The sequence below is a fragment of the Neoarius graeffei genome, chromosome 1, assembly GCF_027579695.1.
Source record: "Neoarius graeffei isolate fNeoGra1 chromosome 1, fNeoGra1.pri, whole genome shotgun sequence".
Taxonomy (NCBI): Eukaryota; Metazoa; Chordata; class Actinopteri; order Siluriformes; family Ariidae; genus Neoarius; species Neoarius graeffei.
Window position 1 is genome coordinate 103,460,767 of NC_083569.1, and position 24,777 is coordinate 103,485,543.

Consider the following 24,777-nt stretch of genomic DNA (forward strand, 5'->3'; position numbering starts at 1 on the left):
GCCAGTGGATTCTCAGGATCCTCCTAAGGCATTTCCTGTGGAACACACCCAGCCTTTTGCTATCTGCTACAGTAACCCTCCATGTTTCAGCACCAGAAAGTTAAATGGATACTAGATTGATGCTAAAGAGCTTGAGCTCCATGCTGCCTGTAGGGCATAGAAAGCAGTACCTGGTATTGTCAGTCTCCTTTGGATGTTTAGATGTCCTTTCTTTGGCATGTTAACAATGAGGGATCTCTTCCAATCATCAGGCACTTTCTGCTCTTTCAGTATGTCACTGAACAATGTAAAGAGTTCAGGTAGAGCTTTCTCTAGGCTCACTTTAAACATCTAGGGTGTGAAGTTGTTGATTCCTGCTCTTCAGTTTCTTGAAGGATTTTTCCACCTTTATGCTCATCTGTACAGTATGTTGACACCATGGTTGCACATGTAGATTTGCAGGTCCTCTGGGATGAGGATGTCGTACTGTTGTGTTTCCTCAGCCTTTGTTTGCAGCTGCTTATAGAAATCATCCTTCCCTTCATCCTCTGCCTCATTAGTCAAGACATACCCTGTAGAAACTGGTACTGATGGTTCTATTGCCTACTGGGTTCTACTTCAGTAGTCTCACTTCATCGTCCAGGACTAGTCCAACACCTCTGTGGTGTTCTCTCTCATGTCCAAAGCCTTTCTGAACCCTATCCCTCTGATCTCACTCAGCCCCAGAATGCTTAACCTGTATCAGCTAAATTGTTTCACAACATTTGTGGTCTTTCCCACCTGGGACATTGTCTTCATGTTCCAGCATCTTACAGTGTTTTTGGTGTGCTCAAGGATGCTTTTTGTGACTCCTTGTGGCCTCTGGCTTCTTGTAGACTTTCCCCAGGTGCCTTCATTTCCCAGTGGAAGTATTCATCATCTGGGATTCTGCAGATCACATATTCACATCTCTGAGTGGTGTCACTTGTTGTAGTGGTATTCTTAAAGCAAGACATGACTGGCATCTTTTCCAACCAATGCCTGGCAGATAGCATGGATTTGCTGTTTGCATTACCTTCTCCGAGCCACAGGTTCAAATTATCAAAGGCACTGGCTGGCCACTCTTTCCTACTGCTACTCTTTGTTACCAGGGTCACCATGTGGAGGTTGTTGCATGTTACTTGTTGGAAGAACGTATTTGACTCAGAAGGCATTCTCGATGTTTTCATGGCACACCTAGTGGCATCAGTGCACCACACTGAGAGCCACACCAGCATTCTGCCCTGTTTTCACCTTTACCCTTGTTTAAAATAAAATGGAAGAATCTGCAAATATGCATGAATGGAAACAAGCTCCAGCTAACCAGCTACTTAACTGCTAGTAAACTAGGTTGCATTTAATTTTCAGTATCTGAATGTGGATGTGTGTCATATTCTCATTGGATTTTTTGTGTGTTTATTTGATTTTTTAATATACCACAACAACTAGGATTTTTAGACTAACAATTAAAGTTCATCTATCTCATTAGGTAGCTAACCATTTAGCAGATCTCTAAACTTGCCCATATTTGTCACAAGGTGAAACAAATGGTATATCAGTTGCTGAGTTCTCATTTTATTTATGTAACAGTAGTCAAAATGTACTTTAAGAACCAAGATTTTTTAAATCAATCTTCTTTTTTTTTAAACAATACTACGGTCTCTGTTTTAAATTTAAAAACGGGAATTTTTACATATTTGAACTAAACACCAGTCTGTGTCACTGGAATGAGCTATCCAAGAGAAGTTGGGCATTTAAAAATTATATCTAGTTACAATGAGTTAAATTGAAATAGGGAAAGTAATGGAACATTTATGATCTATTGCATGTTTAATATATTGGACATACAAATTATTAAATTTACTGTCTTATAATTTGCTGTCATATTCTGAATACTATGAGAGTAAGAGAAGTTGGGTAATGGCTTGAGCTGCCTGAAGCAGTGAAAATTGTTAAATGTGTTTGCAGTGATTCCACTGCTTTTGCTGTTTTGTGAGTGTGGAGATGCTACAACTCTTGATGGTTTCAAGGCCTTCCCCTATGAACAAAGCCAGCAACTTGTCATCGATTGCACTGAAGGCAAAGGAGAGCTTAAGGTAGTGTGTGTTATGCATTTTCAGGTTCTCAATTGGTACAGCTATTTAATAGCACTTCTACAACCCCAATTCCAAAAAAGTTGGGATGCTGTGTAAACTGTAAATAAAAACAGAATGTGATAATCTGCAAATCATGGAAATCCTATGTTTCATTGAAAATCATACAAAGACAACATGGCAAATGTTGAAAGTGAGAAATTTTTACTGTTTTTTGAAAAATATATGCTCATTTTGAATTTGATGTCAGAAACACGTCAAAAAAGTTGGGACAGGGGCAATGTCAATAAGCTTTTCAGCCTGCAGCTGACTTCCTCCCCGGTGGGAGAGGTAATCCATCACCACCATCTGCGCCCCCAGCCTGTGGACCACCCTAAACCTAAAGGGCTGCAGAGGTAGATAAGAGCTGATCCATGTGTTGGCATGGTCTGAACAGAGGATAAAGGAGTGCCTCAGTGGGTAGCACCGGAGGCTGAGGACCGCCCACTTGATGGCCAAACACTCCTTTTCAATGGCGCTGTACTTGGGCCCTGTCCACACGGCAACGGATTCAGGTGAATCTGATAAAATTTATCGTTTCGGCCTGGCGTCCACACGGCACCGGCGTTTTGGGTGCCCCAAAATGAAATCTTTTGAGAACGGGTTCCAGAGTGGAAAAATCTGGCAACGGCGCCATTGCGAAGTCGTCTGGATGAGTAGAATGGATTTGTTTACGATGACATCACAACCACACGACTAGAACAAGCAGCACTCTCGCGCGCATCATTCATAACAACAGAAATTGAAATTGTTTACACATTAACCTGACTGACCTGCCAGACAGACAATTTACACCTGCTTTGATGAACAGAAAGTACAGCCTTCCACACAAAGCAACAGTTACCGGACTATAATGGAGGCAGAGGGGAAAAGGGTCAGAAGACCCTTCAACAGACTGTTTTGTATGAACCACTGCATTGCATTCACTTTTGTATACAGCTTTTCTTTTAAATAAACAAGTAACTGAACCATTTCTTGAATTTCTTTTTTTTATTGGATAAGAATGCTTTTGGGCGGCACGGTGGTGTAGTGGTTAGCGCTGTCGCCTCACAGCAAGAAGGTCCGGATTCGAGCCCCGTGTCCAGCGAGGGTCTTTCTGTGTGGAGTTTGCATGTCCTCCCCATGTCCGCGTGGGTTTCCTCCGGGTGCTCCGGTTTCCCCCACAGTCCAAAGACATGCAGGTTAGGTTAACTGGTGACTCTAAATTGACCATAGGTGTGAATGTGAATGGTTGTCTGCGTCAGCCCTGTGATGACCTGGCAACTTGTCCAGGGTTTACCCCGCCTTTCGCCCGTAGTCAGCTGGGATAGGCTCCAGCTTGCCTGCAACCCTGTAGAAGGATAAAGCGGCTAGAGATAATGAGATGAGAAGACTGCTTTTCAAAATGTTCACACACAATATAAAAAGTTATATAAATTATATAAAAATGCTTTTCAAAATGTTCACACAATAAGAAAATTGTTATATAAAACTATGCACACTAATAAAACTAATTTGTACACACAGAAGGCACGATTTCCTCGCGTAGTCACAGCCACCATCTTGTTGTTGTGTGTTTGTTCCTGTGAGTGCTTCATGCCAGGTAGAAGAAGGGGTTTATGCGTGTAACAGACGTTGCGTTGTGTTGTTCACCAGTCTTTTTATTCTGAAGAAATGAGACACAAATACACTGCTGAGGATGGGCTGCAAATGTCCAGTGGCATTGGCGCTTACATTTCCAAAACGAACTGAAAGAGGCCAGTGCCTCGTTCCCATAACTACCTGCGCTCTTAAAGGGCCAGCGCGGAATTTCCCCACCACTACACACAATGGCAAGTGGAAAAAAATAAACCCGTTACATGCACATGCGTCCTACTTCTATTGTTCTGGTGTCCCCGATGGGACCGTCTTACAGCGCACGTAGAGGTGTGGCATGTGTATTGCATCGTTTTCAGCAAGCGTTGCGTTGCTATATGTATCTGATATTTTACTGATCCGTTGCCCATGTGGACGCGATATTTTTTTTACCTGCTAAAAAAAAAATCTCGTTGTCGTGTGGATGTAGCCTTAGTCTCTCACCCAGAGAGTTTCCGACTAATCTACAGCACTGGGCGCTCCTCCCCCTGCACCATCTGGATCAAAACGACCCCCAGCCCTCTGTCCAATGCATCAGTCTACAAAAAAAAGGGGAGATAGATGTCAAGGGAGTGTAATAGTGGCCCACAACAAAAGTGCAGCCTTTACCTAGGTGAAAGCCCATTGGCACGGCTCTGTCCATAGGACTGGATCTGGTGCCCCTTTTGAGAGCAACAACAAGAGGCCTTTATTTATCACACATACTCTCAAGCAGAGACTTAGCACACAGTGAAATTCCTCCTCTGCATTTAACCCATCTGAAGCAGTGAACACACACCCTATCATAAATCTACAATAATAGCCAGCCAGCCACAGGAACTGTCTCACCCCTTTTAGGTCTTGGGCCTCAGACAAGTCACAATTGCTTCAATCTTGTAAATTTGGGGATGCACCTACCCCTGACCCAAGTGGAAACCCAGATACCATACTTCCACCCACCCAATTGCACACACCTACGAGTTAGCTGTGAGCCCCATGTGCCTCAATGACTCCAGAACAGCCCTGAGGTGTTTTACATGCCGTGGCCAATCATTGCTCTCTCTCATTTTATATATATATATATATATATATATATATATATATATATATATATATATATATATATACATACACATACATACATATACATACACACACACACACACACAATTCTGTCCTCGAGATAGCGCATGAGACGTTGGAACGTTGCTGGGCCCCCGAATAACCTGAACAGAAGGGTAACAAAGGGGTGGAAAAGGCTGTTTTTTTCATGGGAAAGGGGAGTCAAGGGAATTGTGGGTGGTAGAAATGGGCAACTGGACTTGCTTGAAGATTCTTGAAAACGTTTCACCTCTCGTCCAAAAGGCTTCCTCAGTTCTGTCTGACTAATAGGGAGTATCAGATATTTATCCTCTCCTGGATCAGAATCAGAATTCTGATGACCAGCTCATCTAAGGTGTCATTGAGGCATCGTGTTGGTGTGGGTCACTGGAGGCTGGGTGTGAACGGCGAGTCATTAGGGTGATCAAAGGATTGTCCGTTAGGGTGATCAATGGCAATCTGACTCTCTCTGTCCTCCTGTGAGTGACTGAAAACAGCTGGGTTCTGGCGTACACCCAGCCGTCTGGGAAGAGTGTCCAATACCGCCTTGTAGATGGTTGACAAATGATGTCTTAGACCCCCACCTCTGTTCAGTGATGGCTGTTCCAGGTTGACAAAAATGGCTTCTTTAACTCCTCGCTCATACCAACGATCCTCTCTGGCTAAAATGCGTACATTACAATCCTGAAATGAGTGTCCTTTGTTGTTAAGATGAATGTAGACAGCCAAGTCCTGGCCTGAGGAGCTGGCTCTCCTGTGTTGGGCCAAGCGCCTGTATAGCGGTTGTTTGGTCTCACCAATATACGAATCCGTGCAATTCTCACTGCACTGAATTGCATACACTACGTTGTCCTGTTTGTGTCTGGGTATTCTGTCCTTAGGGTGGACCAGTTTCTGCTTCAGGGTGTCACTGGGTCTGAAATGTACCGGAATGTTGTGTTTGTAGAAGATCCTCCTGAGTTTCTCAGATAGACCAGAAATGTAGGGAATGACAATGTTCTTGCGTTTGTTCCTGTTATCATCCTTGTCAGTTATGTTCCTTTTTATGCTCTTTAGGAAAGCCCAGTTGGGATAACCGCAATTCTGAAGTGCTTTCTTGATATGATTCTGCTCCTTCTCTTTTCCCTCTAATGTTGTAGGAATGTTCTGAGCCCTGTGTTGCAAGGTCCTAATGACCCCCAATTTATGTTCCAGTGGGTGGTGAGAGTCGAAAAGTAGGTACTGGTCTGTGTGTGTGGGTTTCCGGTAGACCTCGATACTAAGGCTTCTGTCTTGTCTAATGTGTACATCACAATCCAAGAAGGCTAGATTATTCCCACGGACATCCTCCCGAGTGAAGTTAATGTTGTTATCCACTGCATTGATGTGTTTCGAGAAAGCTTCCACCTCCTGGATTTTGATTTAAACCCAGGTATCATCCACGTATCTAAACCAATGGCTGGGAGCAACTCCTGCAAAAGTGGTCAAAGCTATATGTTCCACTTCCTCCATGTATAAATTGGCCACAATAGGGGACACTGGTGATCCCATGGTGCATCCATGCTTCTGTCTGTAGAAACTTTCATTAAACTGGAAATAAGTGGTAGTCAGGCAGAGGTCAAGCAGGGTGCAAATCTGATCCGTGGTGAGTTTCATTCTATCCAGTAAGGAGCTATCCTGAAGGAGTCGTTTTCTTACAGATTTGACTGCTTTTGTGGTGGGAATGCAGGTGAACAGAGAAGTGACATCATAGGAAACCATGGTTTCATCTGAATCTAGTTTGAGGTCTGCAACTTTAGAAGCAAAATCTTGGGAATTTTTGACATGATATGGTGTATTCCCAACCAGAGGAGCCAAGATATCCCAAAATATCCCAACTTTTCTGGAAATGGGGTTATTAATAATGTACACAAGTGCAGACACCTGATTAGCTATCATAAGCTTAAAAGTCCAAAAAAAAAAAAAGGTTGTTTTATTGTACATGGGCAGCCAATATAGCTTCCAGGATGTGATAAATTTGTTGATAGCCAGGTACCAGAAGTGAAGTGTAGCCAATGTAAACATACTTGTAAGCCTGGATTTAGTCAGTTGAAAAAGAGTATTCTTCAAGTCAGTATGGACAGTGGAGAAACCGGATATCTGTATGAACCTCAGAAAAAGAACAAACAGCATCTGGTAAATGATTTCAGCAGCAAATCATCAGATGATTCTCATGATGAAATCCGTGGTGCTTTGCAAGTGCAAAGTTGGGAAGGCAGGAAAAAGGGTTCAGCAGCTATCTGGTGATGATGTGGAAAGTGTGCCAAGCAGAAAACTGATATTGAATGTGTTTGTTGTAAAGACCATGACCTTTTATGTGATACAATACAGGCACAGTCATTGAATTCTTTCATCTCATACTAGTGATATATCTATCTACTTACTTACTTACTGTGTGAATACAGGTATAGACATACAATGTGCCACAATTGTTTGTTTATTTGGTCTAAATATAGGCTAATGACAGCTTGAAGCTGAGTGCGAGTTTATAGCAGAGCGGAATAAAGCGTGGAGCACCAGACAATGAATTTTAGATCTTTATTTATGTAAGATAGATGTGTTTTTTTATCCAGTGCTTATTTTTAAATCTGCATTTTACAAAATAATAAGAATTATTTTCTGACACTATAGTTTGATGTTTGTTTGAATGTTCTTTGTTTGAATGGTTTGTCTGCAAGTTGGGATGTAGCTCCGGACCTAGTTTTGGGTGTCGGTTTCCTTCAGGTCTTGGTCCACTATGGGTGATGCCTGTGCTACTTGCTGTGGACTGTAGTGAGCTCATTGCTCTTTTAACATCAGGGTTGTCCAGCACTCTGTGTGGCAATGCTTCTTTGCTTGGTACGGTGTTCCGAGCAATGTTTCCCAGTGGCATTGTGGTAGCTGTGCAGATGGTTTGGGACATATAAGTGCTCTGTGTGGCGGTGCTTCTGTGCTCACTTTGTGGATCTATGGCATGGTGTTCCTGGCAATTTTGCCTGGTGGCGTCGCACCAGCTATGCAGGCTATGTGGGATTTACTTTCGTTGCACCTTCTGGTGGGACTGTGGGTAGCTACACCATTGGAATTGCACCCTGACCCTTTTTTGGTGGACTTTTTTTTTTTGTAATTGTTAAGTGACCTTGGGTGTGAGAAAGGCGTTATATAAGTTGAACTAATTGTTAATTATTATTAACACATTTTACATTCCTTGGGAGCTCCACTTTTAGCCAGTGCCTAAATACATACATACATACATACATACATACATACATACATTGAATGTCTATACTATTCTAGTTTATTGGCTTGCATGGCCTGAATCCTTTTTCTGTGGATAGCATCGGAATATTGTTGGCACAGCATCAGGTTTGAGTCTAGCATGACCTGCGTAGCCCAAGAACTCGGCCTGTAGATTCTTTTCAAAGCGATCAGGCTCAAAATGCTCCTCGCATCCAACAGAATTTCTCCCAAAGAAGAGGGTTTCTAAAGTGTGGCCTGTTCCCAAATTGTGTCGCCACTGTTTAGCAAGTCGACAATGTTGCTCGGTTGTCAGCAATAGAAGACAGAAAAAATGCTTTCCCTTATGATGTTTGTTATTCGTTCTATCCAGTAAGGAGCTATCCTGAAGGAGTCGTTTTCTTACAGATCTGTAGATCTCTTTACTACAGATTGTACCCTGGGGAAGCCGTGCCTCTCATATACAGACTCCCCAAGATTCACAAAGAAGGAGCTCCTCTCGGACCTATCAGCAGCAGTATAAACTCGGTCACATATAACATTGCTAAACACCTAGCCACCATCTTGGCTCCTCTGGTTGGGAATACACCATATCATGTCAAAAATTCCCAAGATTTTGCTTCTAAAGTTGCAGACCTCAAACTAGATTCAGATGAAACCATGGTTTCCTACGATGTCACTTCTCTGTTCACCTGCATTCCCACCACAGAAGCAGTCGAATCTGTAAGAAAATGACTCCTTCAGGATAGCTCCTTACTGGATAGAACGAAACTCACCACGGATCAGATTTGCACCCTGCTTGACCTCTGCCTCACTACCACTTATTTCCAGTTTAATGAAAGTTTCTACAGACAGAAGCATGGATGCACCATGGGATCACCAGTGTCCCCTATTGTGGCCAATTTATACATGGAGGAAGTGGAACATATAGCTTTGACCACTTTTGCAGGAGTTGCTCCCAGCCATTGGTTTAGATACGTGGATGATACCTGGGTTTAAATCAAAATCCAGGAGGTGGAAGCTTTCTCGAAACACATCAATGCAGTGGATAGCAACATTAACTTCACTCGGGAGGATGTCCGTGGGAATAATCTAGCCTTCTTGGATTGTGATGTACACATTAGACAAGACAGAAGCCTTAGTATCGAGGTCTACCGGAAACCCACACACACAGACCAGTACCTACTTTTCGACTCTCACCACCCACTGGAACATAAATTGGGGGTCATTAGGACCTTGCAACACAGGGCTCAGAACATTCCTACAACATTAGAGGGAAAAGAGAAGGAGCAGAATCATATCAAGAAAGCACTTCAGAATTGCGGTTATCCCAACTGGGCTTTCCTAAAGAGCATAAAAAGGAACATAACTGACAAGGATGATAACAGGAACAAACGCAAGAACATTGTCATTCCCTACATTTCTGGTCTATCTGAGAAACTCAGGAGGATCTTCTACAAACACAACATTCCGGTACATTTCAGACCCAGTAACACCCTGAAGCAGAAACTGGTCCACCCTAAGGACAGAATACCCAGACACAAACAGGACAACGTAGTGTATGCAATTCAGTGCAGTGAGAATTGCACGGATTCGTATATTGGTGAGACCAAACAACCGCTATACAGGCGCTTGGCCCAACACAGGAGAGCCAGCTCCTCAGGCCAGGACTTGGCTGTCTACATTCATCTTAACAACAAAGGACACTCATTTCAGGATTGTAATGTACGCATTTTAGCCAGAGAGGATCGTTGGTATGAGCGAGGAGTTAAAGAAGCCATTTTTGTCAACCTGGAACAGCCATCACTGAACAGAGGTGGGGGTCTAAGACATCATTTGTCAACCATCTACAAGGCGGTATTGGACACTCTTCCCAGACGGCTGGGTGTACGCCAGGACCCAGCTGTTTTCAGTCACTCACAGGAGGACAGAGAGAGTCAGATTGCCATTGATCACCCTAACGGACAATCCTTTGATCACCCTAATGACTCGCCGTTCACACCCAGCCTCCAGTGACCCACACCAACATGATGCCTCAATGACACCTTAGATGAGCTGGTCATCAGAATTCTGATTCTGATCCAGGAGAGGATAAATATCTGATACTCCCTATTAGTCAGACAGAACTGAGGAAGCCTTTTGGACAAGAGGTGAAACGTTTTCAAGAATCTTCAAGCATGTCCAGTTGCCCATTTCTACCACCCACAGTTTACTATGACCTAGATGATTGAGAATCTTCACAGACATGAGTCAAGGGAATCTGCCAATATCCCTTTATTAAATCCAAAGTCAAATAAAAATGAGTCATACTTAACCAATTGAGCAACTCGTCAATGCGAGGCATTGGGTACACATCAAATTTAGCCACCGCATTGACCTTTCTGTAGTCCACACAGAACTGGACCAACCCATCAGCATTGGGGACCAAGACCATCAGGCTGCTCCGGTTGCTGTGCAACTCCTCGATTATTCCCATTTCACCCATGGCCTCGAGTTTGTTCCGAACTACAGTTTTCTTGTGTTCGGGGAAGCCGTATGGGCAGCTACACACCACCACCCAGGGGCATCTCAGTGTGTGTTGGTCTATGAGGTGGGTGTGACCGGGAATGGGCGAGAACACATCAGAAAATGCAACTTGGCAACCTCTGCGAGTTGGGACAGCAAGAGATGATCTCCACAGGGGACCAGGGTGGGTTGAGCAGCTACATTCATTTTTATCTCTGGCCCCAGCTCCTCCATCTCTGGAACTACCATCGCCAATGCCATGGGAATCCCCTCGTTCCATAGGTTAAGCAGATTGAGGTGGTATATTTGCAGCGCCCCAACTCTGTTCACTTCACCTCATAGTCAACATCCCCAATTCACCATATGACCTTAAAGGGCCTTTGCCACTTGGCAAGCAATTTAGAGCTTCATGTGGGCAATAGCACGAGTATTTTATCTCCTGGTGCAAACTCCTGCAGGCGCACACCCCTGTTATACAGCCAGGACGGACATTCCTGTGCCTGCTGCAAATTCTCATAGGTTAGATGACTGTGTGTAGAGTTTTGCATGCAGGTTGAGAACATATTAAATTTCATTTTTACTAGTAGAAGGTCCCTCCTCCCAATTTTTGTGCATGACATCCAGGATGCCATGTGGCTTATGCCCGTACAATAATTCAAACAGAGAAAACCCTGTGGACACTTGTGGAACCTCTCGTACTGCGAATAACAGGGGCTTGAGCCATTTATCCCAGTTGTGTGTCTTTGCTCATAAATTTCATTCTTAAGTCTTAAAGGGTTCCGTTAAATCACTCAAACAAGCCATCTGTCGGTGGGTGGTAAATGCTTGTGCAGATTGATTTAACCTGCTGTAACTCAGTTTGTGAAGGGTGCGTAACAAACAGTGCCTTAAATAAGTCAGGATTTCTTTCAGATTCCCAACACACAAGATGATTTTAAATAGTGCCTCAACTATTTCAGCACCAGTGTAGCACTCGGTCAGGAGAGGTGAGACACTGAAGCACTTGGACAGGCAGGTCATTTGGAGAAGCTTTTATTTAAGGTTTTCAGCTTGAAACTTCAACTGTTCACACACACAGGGAAGCTTCCCTCATCTCTGCTTCCTCCTTCCATGTAAGCCCTCAGATGTCACTGCAAGACACACATCATTAATGAGACACAGGTGTCATCACTTTGCCACTCACCTTCCTCAGCTTCACCCTCCATTCACAAATTGGTGCTTGACCACATCCTCATTGCCACAAAATATAATAGCCAATTTTGCATTTACTATTGGTGATTTTGGGTAGTTATTATCCTTAGCTCTTAGTGACATGGAGGGTATATTACCAGTCTTACCAAAACCTGGCCATCAATGAAAGAATGGTAGCCACAAGGTCTAGAACTGTGAATTTTGAGAGTAATTAAGCCAATGTTTGGAGTGTCTGAGCCAATGGAGGCTGCAGCAATCACTGAAGTGTCACAGATGGCAGAAAAGAGGCCATGATATCTAGTGACAAATTGTGGACACCAAGTTCTGCTAAGAAAAACAAAGCCTCAACTGGGAGAAAACACTGGGTATTCTGCCTTCAAAGGAAATATGGCAAGACTATTTACAAGTACTTGTATATATCTTGTGTCCATGTGTATTATAGTGGACCATCTTTGTTTCACTGAGTGGTGATGTCAAGGATAGTCAAGCTCAGTGATGACCACTATATTCTGACTTGAGGTTTTTTTTATTCTTTCTTTGCACTTTTGTTCACGTTTTGCATATGCTAGTTTATATTTTACACTTTTATACTTTTGGTAAATAGTTATTTTTGCCTCCTAAAAGCCAACCCCCACATACATGTCAGAGGTGGAAACGGCGCCTTCTGCATGCCTATATTGTATTGTTAACAGGGTTCTGGTGTTAATTTCATGAATGCCTAAATGAGATTAGCAAATTTTAGACTTTGTGAAAGTACACATTTTGTAACTGAGAGTTTCATGCTGTTTCATTTTGTGCCATTTGGAGATTATTTTGTCATTTGTTGATGGTTTGTGCCATTTGGACATGTTATTTTGTCATTTTTAGCAGTGCTTGCAGTTTCTTTTTGTCTATTTTTTGAAGTTTTTTGCCATTTTAAGAGCTTTGTGCCATTTACAGAGACATTGTGCCAATAAGAAGTTTTGTGTCATTTAGAGATTTGTGACACGATGTTTGTTGGCGTTTTGTGCCATTTGGACATGTCCTTTTGTCATTTTTAGTAATGTTTACTATTTCTAGAAGAAGTCTGCTATTTAAGACTGTCATTTCTAGAGGTAGTATGGCAATGGAAGAGGTTTAGTGCTTTTTAGACATATTTTTCAGATTTGGATAACCTTACACAGAATTATAGTGATTGAGGATAACTTCTTCAAATTCTGGATGCTTATGGACCAGCACTTGGGGTAACTCAGTGAGCAGAAATGGGACTGATCTCATTTACTCTGAAGATATGTTTGTCTGACAAAAAAAAAAAAAAAATTATTGATTGAAACTTTCTCTAAAACTGTTGCCCTTAGTAAGCTAGGTAAAAACATCAGTTCTTATGGAAAAACTGGAGATTCCTCAAGCCTGTATATCAGGGTGCAGGTACTTACAGATATAGGTGCAGGAGAGAGTGGGTGCTTCACAAACTGGAAGCCAAATCCAAATCAATAGCTAGAAGACATAGTCAGGGTTGAGCAAGGTTCAGTCAATGTACAAACAGTATATCAGAGGTCAAAGTCATAAAATCAACAGAAAGTAGGGTCGAAGTCAGGAACTGTAATCAAAGGCTTGGTACAATCAGGCACAAGGATACAAAACAATATTTCTCAACCTGAGTGAATGTCAGCTGAGCTTATATAGAGGGGTGATTACTGGGAAGATGGGAAACAGGTGCACTCCTAATATTCCGGAGAGGAGGGGTGCTGTGGCTCTTGGGAAATGTAGTCCAAAGTGGCCATGTTCGGATGCTGCTCTGAACTCATATTTTCAGCGCTGTTATTGACACCGTAGTGTTTACTTTCAAATGAGCCATTAACTACTACTCTGGAGTATGACATAAAAAAAATTCAATACTGAACATGGGTGGCAACAAAACAGGCAGGAATTCCTTGTTTTTTCTTTTTTCGGCCTCTGGTAAAAAAGGGTTAATGACAATCTACAGTGTCTTGCAAAAGTATACATCCCCCTTAGTGTTTGTCCTGTTTTTTCACATTACAAGCTGGTATTAAAATGGATTTTTGAGGAGTTAGCACCATTTTGATTTACACAACATGCCTACCACTTTAAAGGTGCACATTGGTTTGTTATTGTGACACAAACAATAATTAAGATGAAAAAACAGAAATCTGGAGTGTGCATAGGTATTCACCCCCCTCAAAGTCAATACTTTGTAGAGCCACCTTTTGCTACAATTACAGCTCTTGGGGTATGTCTCTATGAGCTTGCCATATCTAGCCACTGGGATTTTTGTCCATTCCTCAATGCAAAACTGCTCCAACTCCTTCAAGTTGGATGGGTTCTGCTGGTGAACAGCAATCCTCAAGTCTGACCACAGATTCTCAATTGGATTGAGGTCTGGGATTTGATTAGGCCATTCCAAGACATTTAAATGTTCCCCACTGCTAAAGTGACACTCCAGTGTCACTTTAGCAGTATGTTTAGGGTCATTGTCCTGCTGGACCGTGAACCTTCATCCCAGTCTCAAACCTCTGGCTGACTCAAACAGGTTTTCCTCCAGAATTGCCCTATCCATCTTTCCTTCAGTCCTGACCAGCTTTCCTGTCCCTGCAGATGAAAAACATCCCCACAACATGATGCTGCCACCACCATGCTTCATTGCAGGGATGGTGTTCTCAGGGTGTTGGGTTACAAACATATTTTTTTATAACCCAACCCTGATCTATACTTCTCCACAACTTTGTCTCTGACCTGTTTGGAATGCTCCTTGGTTTTCATGTTGTTTGCTTAGTAGTGTTGCAGAGTCAGGGTCATTCCAGAACAGGTTGATTTATACAGACATCATGTGACAGATCATGTGACACTTTGATTGCACACAGGTGGATCTTAATCAACTAATTATGTGATTTATGAAGTGAATTGATTGGACCAGCTCTTATTTAGGGGTTTCATACGAAAGGGGGTGAATACCTATGCACACTCCAGATTCAAATTCAGACAACTTTATTAGTCCCCAAGGGGGCAATTCAGTTCAAGCAGTTCCTGAACGTAAAAAACACCAACAGCAACAACCATGGCAACAAGCAGCAGATAGCAGACAGGAGTACAATGTGTCAGAAACAGCAGGCCAGTACATAATTGTATGGAGTGGCACAGTAAAGTAACAAAAAAATAAATAAATAAATAAATAATGATAAATAAGTGGGCACACAGAGATGCACTGCACATACATAAATACAAAAGTTACAAAATACGACTACCGCTAGCCAGGTTTAAGAGCCTAATGGCAGATGGGATGAAAGATTTAGCGTATCTATTTGTCTTCCTGATAGGTGCTATAAAACGGCGGCCTGAAGGCATCACCGTGAACTCAGAGGACAGGATGTGGCCATGTTGGGAAGTTATTCCTTTAGCTTTAGATTTCTGGTTTTTTCATCTTATTGTTTGTGTCACAATAAAAAATTAAAAATAAAAAGTGCACCTTTAAAGTGGTAGGGATATATATATATATATATATATATATATATATATATATATATGTATACACAGTGGGGCAAAAAAGTATTTAGTCAGTCACCAATTGTGCAAGTTCTCCCACTTAAAAAGATGAGAGAGGCCTGTAATTTTCATCATAAGTATACCTCAAATATGAGAGACAAAATGAGAAAAAAAAATCCAGAAAATCACATTGTCTGATTTTTAAAGAATTTATCTGCAAATTATGGTGGAAAATAAGTATTTGGTCAATAACAAAAGTTAATCTCAATACTTTGTTATATACCCTTTGTTGGCAATGACAGATGTCAAATGTTTTCTGTAAGTCTTCACAAGGTTTTCACACACTGTTGCTGGTATTTTGGCCCATTCCTCCATGCAGATCTCCTCTAAAGCAGTGATGTTTTGGGGCTGTCGCTGGGCAACACGGACTTTCAACTCCCTCCAAAGATTTTCTATGGGGTTGAGATCTGGAGACTGGCTAGGCCACTCCAGGACCTTGAAATGCTTCTTACGAAGCCACTCCTTCGTTGCCCGGGCGGTGTGTTTGGGATCATTGTCATGCTGAAAGACCCAGCCACGTTTCATCTTCAATGCCCTTGCTGATGGAAGGAGGTTTTCACTCAAAATCTCACGACACTTGGCCCCATTCATTCTTTCCTTTACACGGATCAGTCGTCCTGGTCCCTTTGCAGAAAAACAGCCCTAAAGCATGATGTTTCCACCCCCATGCTTCACAGTAGGTATGGTGTTGTTTGGATGCAACTCGGCATTCTTTCTCCTCCAAACACGACAAGTTGAGTTTTTACCAAAAAGTTCTATTTTGGTTTCATCTGACCATATGACATTCTCCCAATCCTCTTCTGGATCATCCAAATGCTCTCTAGCAAACTTCAGACAGGCCTGGACATGTACTGGCTTAAGCAGGGGGACACGTCTGGCACTGCAGGATTTGAGTCCCTGGTGGCATAGTGTGTTACTGATGGTAGCCTTTGTTACTTTGGTCCCAGCTCTCTTCAGGTCATTCACTAGGTCCCCCCGTGTGGTTCTGGGATTTTTGCTCACCATTCTTGTGATCATTTTGACCCCACAGTGTGAGATCTTGTGTGGAGCCCCAGATCGAGGGAGATTATCAGTGGTCTTGTATGTCTTCCATTTTCTAATAATTGCTCCCACAGTTGATTTCTTCACACCAAGCTGCTTACCTATTGCAGATTCAGTCTTCCCAGCCTGGTGCAGGTCTACAATTTTGTTCTGGTGTCCTTTGACAACTCTTTGGTCTTGGCCATAGTGGAGTTTGGAGTGTGACTGTTTGAGGTTGTGGACAGGTGTCTTTTATACTGATAATGAGTTCAAACAGGTGCCATTAATACAGGTAACGAGTGGAGGACAGAGGAGACTCTTAAAGAAGAAGTTACAGGTCTGTGAGAGCCGGAAATCTTGCTTGTTTGTAGGTGACCAAATACTTATTTTACCGAGGAATTTACCAATTAATTCATTAAAAATCCTACAATGTGATTTCCTGGATTCTTTCCCCCCATTCTGTCTCTCATAGTTGAAGTGTACCTATGATGAAAATTACAGGCCTCTCTCATCTTTTTAAGTGGGAGAACTTGCACAATTGGTGGCTGACTAAATACTTTTTTGCCCCACTGTGTATATATATATATATATATATATATATCCCTACCACTTTAAAGGTAATGTGTACTCAAGGGTTCAGTACTAATATCCTTCTGCAACTAGGCTTTAATTTGCTAGTTCATGTTATTTTGTTTAACTGCTTAAGCTTATATAATCAAAAGGCAGCAGAACATATTTACATCTGTAAGTCAAGCAATGTTTGTACTCTAGATGTTTAGACTGTAAACCTACCCACTATGTTGGATGATATACAAATCCAAAATGCCATCTTGTGTGAACAATAACTGTGATGCATCTTCGACTTTCTCGAAATATTATAATTCTCTGGAGTCCTCTGCCAAGTCAAGATGAAGGGAAAAAGTTGAAATTTGTGGTTTTAAGCTGTATATGTTAAAGCCATCCAATTATACAGAGGATTTAGCCTCATTACCACTGATTGAATACTCTGATATTGTGAATGATCTCATTCAAAAAAAAAAAGTGCATAAGTAAAACAAAGTTACCGGGTTACTGGAATGGCATTGCTAATATCTCACCTGGCTAACTTGACCCACATTGTTCTCCTTGTGTATCCAAACTCGCTAAGGTTTGCACTGCTTCTAATCTGGCTTTCTTGGCAGATCTTTCATCTATCCTGTTGCTTCTTGATACTGTGAGACGAGTTTTTGTCTTGATCTTATCATGTCCTAATTTGAGTGTTGGTGCCCAATCTGGATTTGTTTTATCGTGTAGGTTTGCTGGTGCTCCTGCAAGGTGAGAAGCAGAATGTTCATGTTAAAGTTCAGTAATTCAATTTAATTAGCAGAAAACATAGCTTTAATTAGTAATGAACTCTTACCAGTTATAAAATGGTCACCATGCACATGGGTGTCATTAGCTTTTTCCTCAGTTAAGTCCTTACAATGTACATTTTTAAACCACAGCACATGACATTCTCTGAACAGTTCTTCATCAGTTTTGTCAACAGTTTTAATTATTTTGGGAATTCTTTCTGAAGAACCGTTTCTCTTTGTCACGAGTAGCATTATTACCGCAATTGTATCCTGCACACAAAGTAGGCATTGTCTTTCTTCAAAGGCAAAGAAATCAAAAGAAAATCACAAAGCATCACAGCAACTCACATGTGAAGCGCCGCTATCTTGGTTATTGTTATCACCCAACATGGCGGACTTCCGGTTTGGAAAATAAGCATGATGTCACAAGCACACGAAGAATAGCATAGAACAGACAGGATGGTACGAGTTGTAAAAGATGGTATGTGTATGTGTGTTTGTGGCTTCAAAGGCCCACAGTAACATCCTTAACTTGGTTACAACTTTGGGGTGAAGAACTTTAGTATAAGGGGTTTTTTGTAAGCAGGGACAGACTGGGACCAAAAAACGGCCTTGGACTTTCCCCCCAAATAGGCCCACTATACTATAGTATATTATACTATAGTGCTATAGTAAAGTGCTATAGTGGCATATTGTCTGTCATAACAAAACCCACACAGATGAACTATTTATGATTGTTTATTCAAGAACTCAAGAACATCTAATATTCAAGAACGACTAAACATCACTTGCATCTCCTAAACAAAAATGAACATAGACATTGTCTTTTATACTGCTATTTTACAGTCACTTCTATGCTTGCATTTTAAAGAGAAATATGTTACAGACAATACAGTGTGTGATTCTCCTCACAGTATGTAAGCCATTTACGGTTAGTACCATCTCTATAGCTGAACAATCTTTGTAGAGACAGGTTTTTGGGATTTTGCTGGGGGTGGTAACTGAAAAACGGCTCCAGGCTGTAACTGTCTGAACTGGGGCGGCTGAAATATTGGGGCACTGATCCCTCATTTTGGCACTTTCCTGGACTCTCCCTGTCATCTTTTGAGCTGTCACTATCTTCAACCTCAATAAACAAACAAATGAAAAGATGAAGTTGGATGCTTATGCTATTGTTGATTATATCTAAACTATGCAATGGCATCTAGGAAAACCCTTCACACTGTGCACTGACATATGCTTGATTAACATTTGTTTAAGAGTATTATTCGGAATGACAGCCTTTAAACCTGTACTTATACCTCAAAATTCTATTTTTAAAAACCAGTCAAAACTTTGGATAAACGTAGCATTTGATACTTAGGCTACAGACAAGAAGAATAAAACGGATTTAGGAAAAACCTCCAAATCTCAATTACATTTTTAGCCTTTTAGGCCTATTCTGTGTAAGCATTAGCCTGCTTGACACATTTTATAGTTTTAATATTATGCTGATTTTTTGGTAGGTAAGCCTGACAAACAGATCTAAAATTAGGCTATTAACAAATTGCACAATGCAATGCTGCTGTGATTAGTTATGATACCATTCGACCAGGGGCGGCACGGTGGTGTAGTGGTTAGCGCTGTCGCCTCACAGCAAGAAGGTCCTGGGTTCGAGCCCCGGGGCCGGCGAGGGCCTTTCTGTGCGGAGTTTGCATGTTCTCCCCGTGTCCGCGTGGGTTTCCTCCGGGTGCTCCGGTTTCCCCCACAGTCCAAAGACATGCAGGTAAGGTTAACTGGTGACTCTAAATTGACCGTAGGTGTGAATGTGAGTGTGAATGGTTGTCTGTGTCTATGTGTCAGCCCTGTGATGACCTGGCGACTTGTCCAGGGTGTACCCCGCCTTTCGCCCGTAGTCAGCTGGGATAGGCTCCAGCTTGCCTGCAACCCTGTAGAAGGATAAAGCGGCTAGAGATAATGAGATGAGATGAGACCATTCAACCAATCATCCTTCAAACAGCATTTGTAGCCTATTCCACAGACATTCCACCACGCACCACGAAAGAGAAGACAAAGATAAATAGTGCCAAAATGGAAAACACTTCTCCCCCTCAAACTTTTGGATAATGATAGGGTAGAGCTTTGGTTCTCTTGAACATAAAGAGCCTAATCTGCATGAATTATGCAGAGGTGAACATATGAAATCGTGGCCATTTGTGCTTGCCTATCTATTTATAATTGGCTTGCTTGGTAGTTACATGTTTGTTTTGACAGCAATAAACCACATATTTCTCATCATCACACCGTAAATCCAGTCAATAGAAGATTAGCCTACTATAAGAGGGGTCTATGAGTGGCCTTTACGTAACCTGTTTTATGCTATAGTTTTATGTCGTTGTCACTTACCGGTACCTCCTCCTCCGGTGAAATTCCCTCAGCTGCCTGCCCCTCATCATGACTATCATCATCAGCATGTGGTTGGTCAGGTTGGATGTCCACCTGGTTCTCAGTCTCGCTCGGTGATAACGTGACATGAACGTTACTGCTGCTGCTTGCAGTTGCACTGCTGCCAAAAAGCTCTGTAAGCTTTCTACATTTTGAAGCATCTTCTTCAAGTGACTTCACTTTCTTTTGTTTTAACTTTTCCCACCCACCTTTCTCCTTACGTTTTCTGCTTGCCATCTTTCTGTTGACAGACACTAACGTTACTCTTCTTTGTTGGCTTTTAGGCCTATGGAATAATGATTGACGGATAAATTATTGTCTTAGCACCACCTGTTGTTAGTTGATAGACTGAAAATTTTGGTTATTGAACAGGGCCGATGGCTGTAGACCGGACAGCCATTCTGGACTTTTCCAGAATGCACAGATTGCCAGTCCGCCCCTGGAGAAGCCTGTAAGTAGGGAGAGAGTGTGAGCATTGAACAAGTGCTCATGGGGTAACACCTGGGTATGAACCTGAAGTTTCAATCAAACCTTCCTCTTCCCTCCTCCAAGTTTGTGCCTGCTTGCATCTTTATTCAAAGGGATAACAGAAAATTTACTTCACAAGCCAACATTTATTTAACTTCTGGTATGTCAGCTGTAGTTGACTCTTAATTGCAGATTTGGTAGCTAGTTCCCTGTGCCGCCCTACTTTATTTAACTGACAAAAGTACAAAGAAAATATTTTCAATAGTTTTATTGACCAACTTAATTGTATTTTGTAAATATAAATGAAGTTAGAATTTGATGCTTGCAACACACTCAAAAAAAAAAGTTGGGAGAGAGGAAAGGATCGTGGTAAGCATTTTGTGCATTGTGAAATAACAAATCACAGATCTTTGTTTTTAGTGCATTTTGGAAAATATCCCAACTTTTCTGGAAATGGGGTTATTAATAATGTACACAAGTGCAGACACCTGATTAGCTATCATAAGCTTAAAAGTCCAAAAAAAAAAAAAGGTTAAGTTTTATTGTACATGGGCAACCAATATAGCTTCCAGGATGTGATAAATTTGTTGATAGCCAGGTACCAGAAGTGAAGTGTAGCCAATGTAAACATACTTGTAAGCCTGGATTTAGTCAGTTGAAAAAGAGTATTCTTCAAGTCAGTATGGACAGTGGAGAAACCGGATATCTGTATGAACCTCAGAAAAAGAACAAACAGCATCTGGTAAATGATTTCAGCAGCAAATCATCAGATGATTCTCATGATGAAATCCGTGGTGCTTTGCAAGTGCAAAGTTGGGAAGGCAGGAAAAAGGGTTCAGCAGCTATCTGGTGATGATGTGGAAAGTGTGCCAAGCAGAAAACTGATATTGAATGTGTTTGTTGTAAAGACCACGACCTTTTATGTGATACAATACAGGCACAGTCATTGAATTCTTTCATCTCATACTAGTGATATATCTATCTACTTACTTACTTACTGTGTGAATACAGGTATAGACATGCAATGTGCCACAATTGTTTGTTTATTTGGTCTAAATATAGGCTAATGACAGCTTGAAGCCGAGTGTGAGTTTATAGCAGAGCGGAATAAAGCGTGGAGCACCAGACAATGAAATTTAGATCTTTATTTATGTAAGATAGATGTTTTTTTTTATCCAGTGCTTATTTTTAAATCTGCATTTTACAAAATAATAAGAATTATTTTCTAACACTATAGTTTGATGTTTGTTTGAATGTTCTTTGTTTGAATGGTTTGCCTGCCGGTTGAGATGTAGCTCCGGACCTAGTTTTGGGTGTCGGTTTTCTTCAGGTCTTGGTCCGCTATGGGTGATGCCTGTGCTACTTGCTGTGGACTGTAGTGAGCTCATTGCTCTTTTAACATCAGGGTTGTCCAGCACTCTGTGTGGCAATGCTTCTGTGCTTGGTACGGTGTTCCGAGCAATGTTTCCCAGTGGCGTTGTGGTAGCTGTGCAGATGGTTTGGGACATATAAGTGCTCTGTGTGGCGGTGCTTCTGTGCTCACTTTGTGGATCTATGGCATGGTGTTCCGGGCAATTTTGCCTGGTGGCGTTGCAGCGGCTATGCAGGCCATGTGGGATTTACTTTCGTTGCACCTTCTGGTGGGACTGTGGGTAGCTACACCATTGGAATTGCACCCTGACCCTTTTTTGGTGGACTTTTTTTTTTGTAATTGTTAAGTGACCTTGGGTGTGAGAAAGGCGTTATATAAGTTGAACTAATTGTTAATTATTATTAACACATTTTACATTCCTTGGGAGCTCCACTTTTAGCCAGTGCCTAAATACATACATACATACATACATACATACATACATACATACATACATTGAATGTCTATACTATTCTAGTTTATTGGCTTGCATGGCCTGAACCCTTTTTCTGTGGATAGTGTCAGAATATTGTTGGCACAGCATCAGGTTTGAGTCTAGCACGTCCTGCGTAGCCCAAGAACTCGGCCTGTAGATTCTTTTCAAAGCGATCAGGCTCAAAATGCTCCTCGCAACCAACAGAATTTCTCCCAAAGAAGAGGGTTTCTAAAGTGTGGCCTGTTCCCAAATTGTGTCGCCACTGTTTAGCAAGTCGACAATGTTGCTCGGTTGTCAGCAATAGAAGACAGAAAAAATGCTTTCCCTTATGATGTTTGTTATTTTTGCAACCAGAAGCTTTACACTCTGCTGTTTTTCAAAAATGTTTTGTACATCCGGCTATATTGCGTTGTCGGGAGCAGCAACCCAACTAAGATACAAGAAACCTTGAGTGTGCAGGAACACAAAAGAATTTTAAAGCACTGCTTTATGCAACGCAGTGTGACAATACAGGGTAGTCAAAATGCATTTGTGTAAAATGTTTATTTTTTGCTGTGGGCATTCTTTAAGATCACAAACAATGAATAGGAAGCCAAACAGTATTTGCCCTTGAAGATGGCAGATTTTATTTGGATCACAAGGAAGATCAATATGTTCAAGCTACATAGCAAAAGGTAAACATTACTATGTGTAAAGCAATAAAAACAAAACATTAAATGGCTTCTTAAAACTAAGATGTTGCTTCTTGACTTAACCAGAAAAAAAGACTGTTGAAAAGAGGAAGAAAGTTTCAGTCACTACTACAGTAGCTTTCTACTTTTTTTTGTGATGGTAGGTATGTGATTTTCAGACAGAGACATTAATCAATATGTCTGTGGCTGCATTAGACAGTTTGATGTTGTACACTATCTTTAGCACCACCCACATATCCATGCTCGACTCACATGGGATCTAGACAAACAAAGTAACCAAATTCAGGACAAGAAGCTTGTCTGGAGGATTATTGCTAATTCACAGACCACACCACCCAGGGGCAAAGTGCTGTAAGTGATGCAACTTGCCTCATGGTTAAAAGTTTTTGGATATCAACCGTGCCAAAGACATCCATCACTGGGAGTCCAGGAGAGTGTAATTGGTCTTGAAAGAACTGACTATGTTTACAATGTAGATTATTATTATTTTTTAATTCTAGTTGTGTAAGTTTTGTTGAAATCCGACCAAAATTACATGGTAAACTGCAGTGTTCTATCTCCCTCTTTCCTCAGGAACTACCACTGCTATCTCAGAGACCCATTGACAGCAGCGGGAAATTCGAAGCTCAATGGCAAACAACTGAAAACTGGAGAAAGTATAGACGGGAATCTGAAGAGCAATACATAAATCACCAGTGGCATGTCAACCAGTATGAGGGTGCCTATGTTGAAAATGCAATTGTAAATGGAAGACATTCTGAAAATGTTACAGTGGACACCCTTGAAAGCATGGCTTTAACCGAGACCTTCTTAGGCAACTACTTTGGAAAGGTTAGTATTTTTTCACAACCCAAAAGAGAACAGAACCTTAATCCAGAATAACTGCATGTTATGCATTAATTAGTCTCACGGTGCAGACATGATCTCAAAGTAGTGGCAGTGTATAACCACAAACATACACACTGTAATACAAGATTGTCTTGATTGGAAATTGAGTTGAGATTTAGAGAGTGCCTGTTGGCACAGTGTGTTGTTCACACTAATTCATTCATTCATTCATTCATTCATTCATTCATTCATCTTCAATAAGCACTCCATCCTGGTATGGATCACAGTGGATTTGGAGCCTGGGTGTGAGGCATAAATACACCCTGAATGGAACACCATTCCATCCGAGGCCACCATGCACACACTCAAATCACATACTTATTCACACCTAGGAACAATTTAGAATAGACATTCCACCTACCAGCATGTGTTTAAAGAGGTAGGAGAAAAAAAAAAAGAGAGAACCAGCAGGACAGCTACATGGGCAAGAACATTGAAAACTCAGTGGGAATCTCAGGAGCTGTGAGGGCCCAATGCTACCTACTCTATTACAGTGCTACCCTGTTTGTGCTCAATCTCACCATAATTCACTGCCAAGTTTTTGAAAGGCTGTCCCTTGAAATGTGTTCTTTTAGAGAGAAGACTATGCCTTCATAACATTTAATTTCACTTTATGGCAAAGGATTTAGGTGGAATATTAGTTTTCACATATACACAAACACTGCGAATACATTTCAAAAATAAAAAGTTTCTGAAGGTGTCTTTTTACATCTACAAAAGATGCAAAAAAAGAATTAAATTCCATGAAAAGAACCTCCAAAAACTGTTTAAGGTTTTTTTTTTCATATCCTGCTATTTGATTGAAGCCTAC

At 41.5% G+C, this 24,777-nt stretch overlaps 2 protein-coding genes across 2 annotated transcripts in view; one reads left to right on the forward strand and one right to left on the reverse strand.

Annotated features, from left to right (window-relative positions):
* LOC132879777 (desmoglein-2-like protein) overlaps positions 1–24,777 on the forward strand; it is a 135,854-nt gene that overhangs the window by 109,365 nt on the left and 1,712 nt on the right. The window contains exons 12-13 of the mRNA XM_060913746.1: positions 1,966–2,093; positions 23,652–23,909. Coding sequence (XP_060769729.1) covers positions 1,966–2,093; positions 23,652–23,909 — 386 coding nt within the window. The remainder of the gene's footprint in view (positions 1–1,965; positions 2,094–23,651; positions 23,910–24,777) is intronic.
* Positions 1–24,777, reverse strand: part of LOC132880299 (desmoglein-2-like protein) — a 352,687-nt gene that overhangs the window by 23,247 nt on the left and 304,663 nt on the right. The window lies entirely within an intron of this gene.